We start from the raw sequence: 12,529 nt of genomic DNA on the forward strand, positions 1-12,529 counted from the left end.
CCAATGTGCATCTGTAGGAGTTGGCTGCACACCGGGGTCCACAGCAAGTATTTTCGTATTATTTTATAATGTTTTATTCTTTTTAGCTTTTCATTACATTTTTGCACTGGAGAAGACTAAAAACATTACATTTTTATGACCCATGCTCATCTTCTCCATGCTCCGATGCCACTTCATCACTCCAACAGTGAAACTCCATGTAAGCTCTGTGTCAGATGGTGTTGGAGCTTACAAAAAGTTCATGAAGTTGTCCTGTCCCTGATCTGACAGTGTGTGTGTCCTGAAATTGGCAGACAGACCTAAACATTGCTTAAAGTGACGTTAAATGATATCCTTATTCTCCAAAAATAATCCATGCACATTCACGACTTAATGGTCCTGTATTGTCTGTGAAACTGGTTCGTATTGTATTTTTCTGCCTTCTTGTAACATCCTCCATGAGCTTCATGAGTTCCTTCAAACCTCTCCTTTCCATCCTCATTTTTGTTTCTTTGGAATGAGCAGTGCACATTGGTGGTGACCCTGTACTCTGCTCTATGCACGATACAAATCCCATAGACCAGGGGTCTCCAAACCTTTGAAACAAAGGGCCAGTTTACTGTCCTTCAGATTTTAGGGGGGCCAGACTGTGAGTACAAAATGTCCAAGCATCAGTGGGAGTAAACAATCTCCCTTCATTAGTGCCATTGGGAGATATTGTGCCCCACCATTGGTGTCATTGGGCCCCATTGTTGATGTCACTGGTAGGATTTGTGGCCTTCATTGGTGCCAGTGAAGGAAATAGTGCCCCAAGGGCCAGATAAAAGCAAACAAAGGGCCGCATCTAGCCCTCGGGCCATAGTTTGGAGACCAATGCTATAGACCATCTTGGCAGCAAGCAAAAGAGGGTGACTATGATACTATATATGGTGAGAACATATAGAAACAATATACTAACCCTCTAACAGAAAGTCTGATTCCAGGAGCAACAAAAAGGAATTTTGAGAAGGTTGAGAGAAATAGAAGGTAACTTTAAGAATACATACTGGAATATATATTTTTAAACCAGTGTGTAGTGCCACTTTATTGGGAGATGGCTACATGCAGGGTCGGACTGACCATTCGAGAACTCGGGCACTGCCCGAGGGCCCGGGGTCAGTAGGAGATGCCCCTGGTACATTTTCTTGGCTTTTTTTTGGTGTGGGCAAGGACACAGGGGCCCCATGATCCCCTATTGCCCGGGGGCCACATGAGTTGTCAGTCCGCCCCTGGCTACATGTCCCCCCATATGCAGAAACACTGGGTGTTTTGAAGAGTCTCTAATGATACACGCCCATTGGAGAACTATCAGTCCTGGTTGGTCTCCATAATCTCATGGGCCCAGGAGCATTTGCTTCCTTTGTAATTATTCCCTTGATACATACCAAAATACACTTTACCTTATGTTAAATCGGTAGTAAATATACAAGACAAGAATACTTTGCAACAGACAAAAAGTTTATTGAAAACCAAAGAAGTCAGAGAAACACCATGTAATGATTCTCCTTGTACATCAAGGAACTTTGCAGGAAGACTTAAAGTGACCAGAAGGAAGGTAAGATGCAGTACACAACAGGCTGTATTGGAGTGCCATGTCTTTGATGGTTGCAGAGTTATTGGAGTGCTTCGGCCTAAGGATTTTTTGCAGGTGCTGCTGTAAATAAAGATTGTAATTTAGTTCCTGAATGTACATAAAGATGCAGGTAATAATAAGTCTTTTAAACATCAACATATGAAAGCCTGGTATAAGTAAAGTAGTGTATACAATGTACTACTGTATATCAGCTTCAAGTCCTTTGCAAATGGTCCAACTATTCCCTAGGCTGGGGGTTCTCAACCTTTTTGAGACCAGGGCCTGGAAAATTCTTCTAAAACTTTCAATGCTCCAATAGTAAAAAAAAGTTGATAGTCACACAATAAAAGTATAGGAAAGCATATATTGAAATGCTGGAAGGCTTTGGATGGGACTGGGTGTCACTATGGGGGGGGGTAAGATATGGGTTAGGAAACTCTGCAGCAGACTTGGTGACCCCACAGGGGATGAGGTTTCTGGAGGGGCTGGGAGACACTGTTGGAAGTTGGGGGCACTACGATAGGCTGGAGGCTCTGCAGCAGGCTACGAGGCCATGTGTGAGGTTGTAGAAAACTGTGGGGACTGAGAGCTCTCAGAGGTCCGGGGTCACTGTGGCCCACTATGGGAGGTTGGAGAGCACTATGGGAGCTGGAAGACCTTGTGGGAGGTTAAGGGATCTGAAGCTGGCTGGAGGCCATAACAAAGTAAGGTTGAGAACCACTGCTCTAGGCTACTTGCACCTGTGCACCCAGAGCACTTGAAAGTAAACGTACACCGATGAAGCAAAATTAGGAAAATCAAACATATGTAGTGAGAACATTCTACACCATAGGTTGTGGAGCATCTGTATATAATAATATTCAAAATTGTATGTTTTTAAGCATGAGGACATTACAATACTTCACATTCCCATAATGTTTCAGAAGATCATAATGGGAATAATTTTGGAATAGCTTAGGGTGCCCATGGGCATTAGAGCAGCCTTTGTCAGCCAGGGTTTCATGGAACTCTAGGGCTCCTCCAGAGATTGCTAGGGGTTCCTTGGGGAATGACCAATTTCTCTCTCTCAGATAAGTTACTACTAAAGACATTAAGTCAAATTCCAACGCGTTTTCTGGTTTCAACATCACCTCTTTTTTTTAGCCCTCTACAGACTAACCAGAGCATGATAGGGAATTCTACAACAATGAAACATGACAAGAGGCTCACTGGGCAGCAGATGGGAAAAGACATAACTGGGGTTTATAAAATTCCATTTTTGAGTGGGATGTCGGACTTAACCACAGATGCAGTTTTTGCCAGACAGCATTATAAATTCAGTTATTAATCTCACATGTTGTCTAGTTCTCATTTATCCAGGTGATGATATATCTAGTAGTAGTTGGTCACATTCAGCTTGACTTGGTCTTTAATGTGGAAGACGTTTTATCGCTTTCCCAAAGCCAGCTCTTGAATTCTAACAAGATGCGACGTAGATTGCCTTCAATGTTGAAGAACAAGTCCAGCTAAATATGAACAACTACAATAGATACTTTCAGTTGTTGTCTTGAATGGTCTTTGAAGGATAACTCAACTTTCATGAAAAGAAATATAGCAATAAAAAAAATATGGAACTGGAGAGAGTCAAGAGAAGGGCAACAAAACTGATCAGAGACTGGAGGATCTCGGTTACGAAGAATGATTACAAACATTAAACTTCCCTGGAGAAGAGACACTTAAGAGGAGATATGATTGCAATATACTAATCTTTCTTCGACCTTACTAACTATGTAACTATTAGAGATGAGCGAAGAAATGAAAAATTCGATTCGACTGATTCGGCGAATTCGTGGACAATATTCGATTCGAGTCGAATAAATTCGCTGTGAATTTAACTTAAAAAAGGGTGTTTCTAGGCTTCAGAGAGACTTAATATTAGTGCAGAACACTGTACCTTTAATTTAAATGCCCTTGGAGTCTGCTGGGGAAGAGAAATAATACTGTCAGTCAGTATGACATGCAGATGAGTGCCGTCGATCTTAGAATCACCGCACACTTCACTCATTTGGGCAGTCACGGGGCCAAAACCAGAGTGTGGAGCCACAGTGTGGCGGTGGAGGCAGCAGCAATGGGAGGCCATACAGCACCCTATGACAAAAATGGAAACCACCAGCAGTGTGAGGAGACCTGAAAGTGGCACATGGCAGAGTGTGGCGATAGAGACAGCAGCAATGGGAGGCCGTACAGGGACCCATGACACACTCTGGACCTGGCAGCAGCATGAGGAGGCGGTACAGGGGCCCATGACAGATTACGGGCCTGGCAGCAGCATGAGGAGTCGGTACAGGGGCCCATGGCAGATTACGGGCCTGGCAGCAGCAATGGGAGGCCGTACAGGGACCCATGACACACTCTGGACCTGGCAGCAGCATGGGGAGGCGGTACAGGGGCCCATGACAGATTACGGGCCTGGCAGCAGCATGAGGAGTCGGTACGGGGGCCCATGACACACTCTGGACCTGGCAGCAGCATGAGGAGGCGGTACAGGGGCGCATGACAGATTACGAGCCTGGCAGCAGCAACTTGGACAGGAGGACGTTCAGCTTCTGCACCGTCGGGTGCGTGCTCGCAAACTGTTGTCTCTTGGAAACGGATTCCAAGAAAGACTGCTGACGGAATCCGTGAAGAGGAGTAGCAGGAGAAGGAGCATCTGAACGAGCGGAATATGCCAACAAGCGACAACAGTGGCCCATGACAGATTACGGGCCTGGCAGCAGCATGAGGAGTCGGTACGGGGGCCCATGGCAGATTACGGGCCTGGCAGCAGCTATGGGAGGCCCGTAATCTGCCAGCACCCTATGACAAAAAATGGAACCCACCAGCAGTGTGAGGAGACCTGAAAGTGGCACATGGCAGAGTGTGGCGATGGAGACAGCAGCAATGGGAGGCCGTACAGGGACCCATGAGAGACTCTGGACCTGGCAGCAGCATGAGGAGGCGGTATAGGGGCCCATGGCAGATTAGGGGCCTGGCAGCAGCTATGGGAGGCCCGTAATCTGCCAGCACCCTATGACAAAAAATGGAACACACCAGCAGTGTGAGGAGACCTGAAAGTGGCACATGGCAGAGTGTGGCGATGGAGGCAGCAGCAATGGGAGGCCGTACAGGGACCCATGAGAGACTCTGGACTTGGCAGCAGCATGAGGAGGCGGTATAGGGGCCCATGGCAGATTAGGGGCCTGGCAGCAGCTATGGGAGGCCCGTAATCTGCCAGCACCCTATGACAAAAAATGGAACACACCAGCAGTGTGAGGAGACCTGAAAGTGGCACATGTTTGGGGCATGATTCATGGCGGATTTAGTCAGTTGTGTCAGGAACTGGTGGTTTGAAATCCAGACTAATCCACGCCTGATTCATTTTCACAAACGTGAGTCTCTCCACACTTTGGGTGGACAGTCGTGTCCTCCGCGGAGTTGCAATACCTCCTGCCGCACTAAACACGCGCTCCGATGCCACGCTACTGGCCGGGCATGACAGCCTTTCAAGGGCAAATTCAGCTAGTTGGGGCCAAAGGTCAAGTTTCGTTGCCCAGTAGTCAAGGGGATTGTCTACCTCGGTTGGCAGGGTGCTGTCCAAGTAGGCCTAAGCCTGTTGTTTGAGGTCCTGCTCCAGGTCCACCTGATGCTGCTGCTGCTGCTGCGGCTGGTTAGTAGTTTCCTCACTGCGCTGGTGAAGAAAGCTACTCATCATCGACTGCAGACTGAGGCAGCCGCTGCTGGTGGAGCTGCCACTGCTCCTACCACCCCACCCCTCCCCTGCTGCCATGGCAGCGGAACACGAGCGCACAGGGCCCACAGTGTCTGAGGATGGACGTTGGCGCAGACAGGCAGAGACCAGCTGACTACATAGGTGTTTTTTATAGTACGTTATTTTGGCCTCCCTCTCAGCAGGTGTGAAAAAGGCCACCATTTTTGAACGGTAGCGAGGGTCCAACAAGGTGGACAGCCAAAAGTCATCCCTCTGTCTGATGGTTATTATTCGGCTGTCGCTACGCAAGCAACCGAGCATGCTATGGGCCATTTGTGCCAAGGAATGCGAGGGACTCCCTGCCTCCATCTCCACAGCATACTGCCACGGTGCGTCTAGGTCCTCTGTCTCCTCTTCCTCCTCCTCTACCAGATGCTCCTGCTCCTCCACTCCTGTCCGCTGAGTGGAAAAACCACCCATTTCACTCAATAATTCCTGAGCACCAATGTCCTCCTCTACCTCCTCCTCTTCTTCCAGTCCTGCCCCCACAGGGGCCATGTGGCGTTGAGATCTGTGCGCCACGTCTACCGCACCCTGACCAGCCATTGTTAACAGCATTTGTTCCAGGACGTGCAACAGAGGAATGACGTCGTTCATCCCATAGTCCTGCCGACTCACGAATAGCGTGGCCTCCTCAAAGGGCCTGAGCAAGCGCAGGTGTCACGCATGAGCTGCCAATGGCTGACATCTAAGTTACACAGGGAGTACCTTTATCTGCTTTTAACATCAGGAAATCTGTGATGGCCTTTTGCTGTTCGTAAAGGCGGTCTAACATATGTAGGGTTGAATTCCACCTTGTTGCAACGTCACAGCATGAGGAGTCGGTATAGGGGCCCATGGCAGATTAGGGGCCTGGCAGCAGTTATGGGAGGCCCATAATCTGCCAGCACCCTATGACAAAAAATGGAACACACCAGCAGTGTGAGGAGACCTGAAAGTGGCACATGGCAGAGTGTGGCGATGGAGACAGCAGCAATGGGAGGCCGTACAGGGACCCATGACAGACTCTGGACTTGGCAGCAGCATGAGGAGGCGGTATATAGGGGCTTATGGCAGATTAGGGGCCTGGCAGCAGCTATAGGAGGCCCGTAATCTGCCAGCACCCTATGTCAAAAAATTCAACACACCAGCAGTGTGAGGAGACCTGAAAGTGGCACATGGCAGAGTGTGGCGATGGAGACAGCAGCAATGGGAGGCCGTACAGGGACCCATGACAGACTCTGAACTTGGCAGCAGCATGAGGAGGCGGTATATAGGGGCCCATGGCAGATTAGGGGCCTGGCAGCAGCTATAGGAGGCCCGTAATCTGCCAGCACCCTATGTCAAAAAATTCAACACACCAGCAGTGTGAGGAGACCTGAAAGTGGCACATGGCAGAGTGTGGCGATGGAGACAGCAGCAATGGGAGGCCGTACAGGGACCCATGACAGACTCTGGACTTGGCAGCAGCATGAGGAGGCGGTATATAGGGGCCCATGGCAGATTAGGGGCCTGGCAGCAGCTATGGGAGGCCCGTAATCTGCCAGCACCCTATGTCAAAAAATTCTACACACCAGCAGTGTGTGAGGAGACCTGAAAGTGGCACATGGCAGAGTGTGGCGATGGAGACAGCAGCAATGGGAGGCCGTACAGGGACCCATGACAGACTCTGGACTTGGCAGCAGCATGAGGAGGCGGTATATAGGGGCCCATGGCAGATTAGGGGCCTGGCAGCAGCTATGGGAGGCCCGTAATCTGCCAGCACCCTATGTCAAAAAATTCAACACACCAGCAGTGTGTGAGGAGACCTGAAAGTGGCACATGGCAGAGTGTGGCGATGGAGAAAGCAGCAATGGGAGGCCGTACAGGGACCCATGAGAGACTCTGGACCTGGCAGCAGCATGAGGAGGCGGTATATAGGGGCCTATGGCAGATTAGGGGCCTGGCAGCAGCTATGTGAGGCCCGTAATCTGCCTGCACCCTATGTCAAAAAATTAAACACACCAGCAGTGTGAAGAGACCTGAAAGTGGCACATGGCAGAGTGTGGCGATGGAGACAGCAGCAATGGGAGGCCGTACAGGGACCATGACAGACTCTGGACTTGGCAGCAGCATGAGGAGGCGGTATATAGGGGCCCATGGCAGATTAGGGGCCTGGCAGCAGCTATGTGAGGCCCGTAATCTGCCTGCACCCTATGTCAAAAAATTTAACACACCAGCAGTGTGAAGAGACCTGAAAGTGGCACATGGCAGCAGAGTGTGGCGATGGAGACAGCAGCAATGGGAGGCCGTACAGGGACCATGACAGACTCTGGACTTGGCAGCAGCATGAGGAGGCGGTATATAGGGGCCCATGGCAGATTAGGGGCCTGGCAGCAGCTATGTGAGGCCCGTAATCTGCCTGCACCCTATGTCAAAAAATTAAACACACCAGCAGTGTGAAGAGACCTGAAAGTGGCACATGGCATGAGAGACTCTGGACCTGGCAGCAGCAGGAGGAGGCGGTATAGGGGCCCATGGCTGATTAGGGGCCTGGCAGCAGCTATGTGAGGCCCGTTATCTTGCAGCACCCTATGTCAAAAAATTTAACACACCAGCAGTGTGAAGAGACCTGAAAGTGGCACATGGCAGCAGAGTGTGGCGATGGAGACAGCAGCAATGGGAGGCCGTACAGGGACCATGACAGACTCTGGACTTGGCAGCAGCATGAGGAGGCGGTATATAGGGGCCCATGGCAGATTAGGGGCCTGGCAGCAGCTATGTGAGGCCCGTAATCTGCCTGCACCCTATGTCAAAAAATTAAACACACCAGCAGTGTGAAGAGACCTGAAAGTGGCACATGGCATGAGAGACTCTGGACCTGGCAGCAGCAGGAGGAGGCGGTATAGGGGCCCATGGCTGATTAGGGGCCTGGCAGCAGCTATGTGAGGCCCGTTATCTTGCAGCACCCTATGTCAAAAAATTTAACACACCAGCAGTGTGAAGAGACCTGAAAGTGGCACATGGCAGCAGAGTGTGGCGATGGAGACAGCAGCAATGGGAGGCCGTACAGGGACCCATGAGAGACTCTGGACCTGGCAGCAGCAGGAGGAGGTGGTATATAGGGGCCCATGGCAGATTAGGGGCCTGGCAGCAGCTATGTGAGGCCCGTAATCTGCCTGCACCCTATGTCAAAAAATTTAACACACCAGCAGTGTGAAGAGACCTGAAAGTGGCACATGGCAGCAGAGTGTGGCGATGGAGACAGCAGCAATGGGAGGCCGTACAGGGACCATGACAGACTCTGGACTTGGCAGCAGCATGAGGAGGCGGTATATAGGGGCCTATGGCAGATTAGGGGCCTGGCAGCAGCTATGTGAGGCCCGTAATCTGCCTGCACCCTATGTCAAAAAATTTAACACACCAGCAGTGTGAAGAGACCTGAAAGTGGCACATGGCAGCAGAGTGTGGCGATGGAGACAGCAGCAATGGGAGGCCGTACAGGGACCATGACAGACTCTGGACTTGGCAGCAGCATGAGGAGGCGGTATATAGGGGCCTATGGCAGATTAGGGGCCTGGCAGCAGCTATGTGAGGCCCGTAATCTGCCTGCACCCTATGTCAAAAAATTTAACACACCAGCAGTGTGAAGAGACCTGAAAGTGGCACATGGCAGCAGAGTGTGGCGATGGAGACAGCAGCAATGGGAGGCCGTACAGGGACCATGACAGACTCTGGACTTGGCAGCAGCATGAGGAGGCGGTATATAGGGGCCCATGGCAGATTAGGGGCCTGGCAGCAGCTATGTGAGGCCCGTAATCTGCCTGCACCCTATGTCAAAAAATTTAACACACCAGCAGTGTGAAGAGACCTGAAAGTGGCACATGGCAGCAGAGTGTGGCGATGGAGACAGCAGCAATGGGAGGCCGTACAGGGACCATGACAGACTCTGGACTTGGCAGCAGCATGAGGAGGCGGTATATAGGGGCCCATGGCAGATTAGGGGCCTGGCAGCAGCTATGTGAGGCCCGTAATCTGCCTGCACCCTATGTCAAAAAATTAAACACACCAGCAGTGTGAAGAGACCTGAAAGTGGCACATGGCATGAGAGACTCTGGACCTGGCAGCAGCAGGAGGAGGCGGTATAGGGGCCCATGGCTGATTAGGGGCCTGGCAGCAGCTATGTGAGGCCCGTTATCTTGCAGCACCCTATGTCAAAAAATTTAACACACCAGCAGTGTGAAGAGACCTGAAAGTGGCACATGGCAGCAGAGTGTGGCGATGGAGACAGCAGCAATGGGAGGCCGTACAGGGACCCATGAGAGACTCTGGACCTGGCAGCAGCAGGAGGAGGTGGTATATAGGGGCCCATGGCAGATTAGGGGCCTGGCAGCAGCTATGTGAGGCCCGTAATCTGCCTGCACCCTATGTCAAAAAATTTAACACACCAGCAGTGTGAAGAGACCTGAAAGTGGCACATGGCAGCAGAGTGTGGCGATGGAGACAGCAGCAATGGGAGGCCGTACAGGGACCATGACAGACTCTGGACTTGGCAGCAGCATGAGGAGGCGGTATATAGGGGCCCATGGCAGATTAGGGGCCTGGCAGCAGCTATGTGAGGCCCGTAATCTGCCTGCACCCTATGTCAAAAAATTAAACACACCAGCAGTGTGAAGAGACCTGAAAGTGGCACATGGCAGAGTGTGGCGATGGAGACAGCAGCAATGGGAGGCCGTACAGGGACCATGACAGACTCTGGACTTGGCAGCAGCATGAGGAGGCGGTATATAGGGGCCCATGGCAGATTAGGGGCCTGGCAGCAGCTATGTGAGGCCCGTAATCTGCCTGCACCCTATGTCAAAAAATTTAACACACCAGCAGTGTGAAGAGACCTGAAAGTGGCACATGGCAGCAGAGTGTGGCGATGGAGACAGCAGCAATGGGAGGCCGTACAGGGACCATGACAGACTCTGGACTTGGCAGCAGCATGAGGAGGCGGTATATAGGGGCCCATGGCAGATTAGGGGCCTGGCAGCAGCTATGTGAGGCCCGTAATCTGCCTGCACCCTATGTCAAAAAATTTAACACACCAGCAGTGTGAAGAGACCTGAAAGTGGCACATGGCAGCAGAGTGTGGCGATGGAGACAGCAGCAATGGGAGGCCGTACAGGGACCATGACAGACTCTGGACTTGGCAGCAGCATGAGGAGGCGGTATATAGGGGCCCATGGCAGATTAGGGGCCTGGCAGCAGCTATGTGAGGCCCGTAATCTGCCTGCACCCTATGTCAAAAAATTTAACACACCAGCAGTGTGAAGAGACCTGAAAGTGGCACATGGCAGCAGAGTGTGGCGATGGAGACAGCAGCAATGGGAGGCCGTACAGGGACCATGACAGACTCTGGACTTGGCAGCAGCATGAGGAGGCGGTATATAGGGGCCCATGGCAGATTAGGGGCCTGGCAGCAGCTATGTGAGGCCCGTAATCTGCCTGCACCCTATGTCAAAAAATTAAACACACCAGCAGTGTGAAGAGACCTGAAAGTGGCACATGGCAGCAGAGTGTGGCGATGGAGACAGCAGCAATGGGAGGCCGTACAGGGACCATGACAGACTCTGGACTTGGCAGCAGCATGAGGAGGCGGTATATAGGGGCCCATGGCAGATTAGGGGCCTGGCAGCAGCTATGTGAGGCCCGTAATCTGCCTGCACCCTATGTCAAAAAATTTAACACACCAGCAGTGTGAAGAGACCTGAAAGTGGCACATGGCAGCAGAGTGTGGCGATGGAGACAGCAGCAATGGGAGGCCGTACAGGGACCATGACAGACTCTGGACTTGGCAGCAGCATGAGGAGGCGGTATATAGGGGCCCATGGCAGATTAGGGGCCTGGCAGCAGCTATGTGAGGCCCGTAATCTGCCTGCACCCTATGTCAAAAAATTTAACACACCAGCAGTGTGAAGAGACCTGAAAGTGGCACATGGCAGCAGAGTGTGGCGATGGAGAAAGCAGCAATGGGAGGCCGTACAGGGACCCATGAGAGACTCTGGACCTGGCAGCAGCATGAGGAGGCGGTATATAGGGGCCTATGGCAGATTAGGGGCCTGGCAGCAGCTATGTGAGGCCCGTAATCTGCCTGCACCCTATGTCAAAAAATTTAACACACCAGCAGTGTGAAGAGACCTGAAAGTGGCACATGGCATGAGAGACTCTGGACCTGGCAGCAGCAGGAGGAGGCGGTATAGGGGCCCATGGCTGATTAGGGGCCTGGCAGCAGCTATGTGAGGCCCGTTATCTTGCAGCACCCTATGTCAAAAAATTTAACACACCAGCAGTGTGAAGAGACCTGAAAGTGGCACATGGCAGCAGAGTGTGGCGATGGAGACAGCAGCAATGGGAGGCCGTACAGGGACCCATGAGAGACTCTGGACCTGGCAGCAGCAGGAGGAGGTGGTATATAGGGGCCCATGGCAGATTAGGGGCCTGGCAGCAGCTATGTGAGGCCCGTAATCTGCCTGCACCCTATGTCAAAAAATTTAACACACCAGCAGTGTGAAGAGACCTGAAAGTGGCACATGGCAGCAGAGTGTGGCGATGGAGACAGCAGCAATGGGAGGCCGTACAGGGACCCATGAGAGACTCTGGACCTGGCAGCAGCAGGAGGAGGTGGTATATAGGGGCCTATGGCAGATTAGGGGCCTGGCAGCAGCTATAGGAGGCCCGTAATCTGCCAGCACCCTATGTCAAAAAATTCAACACACCAGCAGTGTGAGGAGACCTGAAAGTGGCACATGTTTGAGGCATGATTCATGGCGGATTTAGTCAGTTGTGTCAGGAACTGGTGGTTTGAAATCCAGACTAATCCACGCCTGATTCATTTTCACAAACGTGAGTCTCTCCACACTTTGGGTGGACAGTCGTGTCCTCCGCGGAGTTACAATACCTCCTGCCGCACTAAACACGCGCTCCGATGCCACGCTACTGGCCGGGCATGACAGCCTTTCAAGGGCAAATTCAGCTAGTTGGGGCCAAAGGTCAAGTTTCGTTGCCCAGTAGTCAAGGGGATTGTCTACCTCGGTTGGCAGGGTGCTGTCCAAGTAGGCCCAAGCCTGTTGTTTGAGCTCCTGCTCCAGGTCCACCTGATGCTGCTGCTGCTGCTGCGGCTGGTTAGTAGTTTCCTCACTGCGCTGGTG

At 51.7% G+C, this 12,529-nt stretch overlaps 1 protein-coding gene across 2 annotated transcripts in view; it reads right to left on the reverse strand.

Annotated features, from left to right (window-relative positions):
* Window positions 1–1,455: 1,455 nt before the first annotated feature.
* Window positions 1,456–12,529, reverse strand: part of LOC149464474 (keratin, type I cytoskeletal 19-like) — a 36,769-nt gene continuing 25,695 nt past the window's right edge. The window contains exon 8 of one of the 2 annotated variants that reach the window (XM_089674442.1): window positions 1,456–1,669. In XM_089674442.1, the coding sequence (XP_089530568.1) occupies window positions 1,650–1,669 (20 nt within the window). In that variant the 3' untranslated portion in view covers window positions 1,456–1,649. Of the gene's footprint in view, window positions 1,673–12,529 lie in introns of both variants that reach the window. The other variant, XM_089674441.1, reaches the window with a different exon arrangement.

Source organism: Staurois parvus, unplaced genomic scaffold, assembly GCF_062004578.1.
Source record: "Staurois parvus isolate SC_StPar_1 unplaced genomic scaffold, SC_StPar_1.0 ptg000151l, whole genome shotgun sequence".
Classification (NCBI taxonomy): Eukaryota; Metazoa; Chordata; class Amphibia; order Anura; family Ranidae; genus Staurois; species Staurois parvus.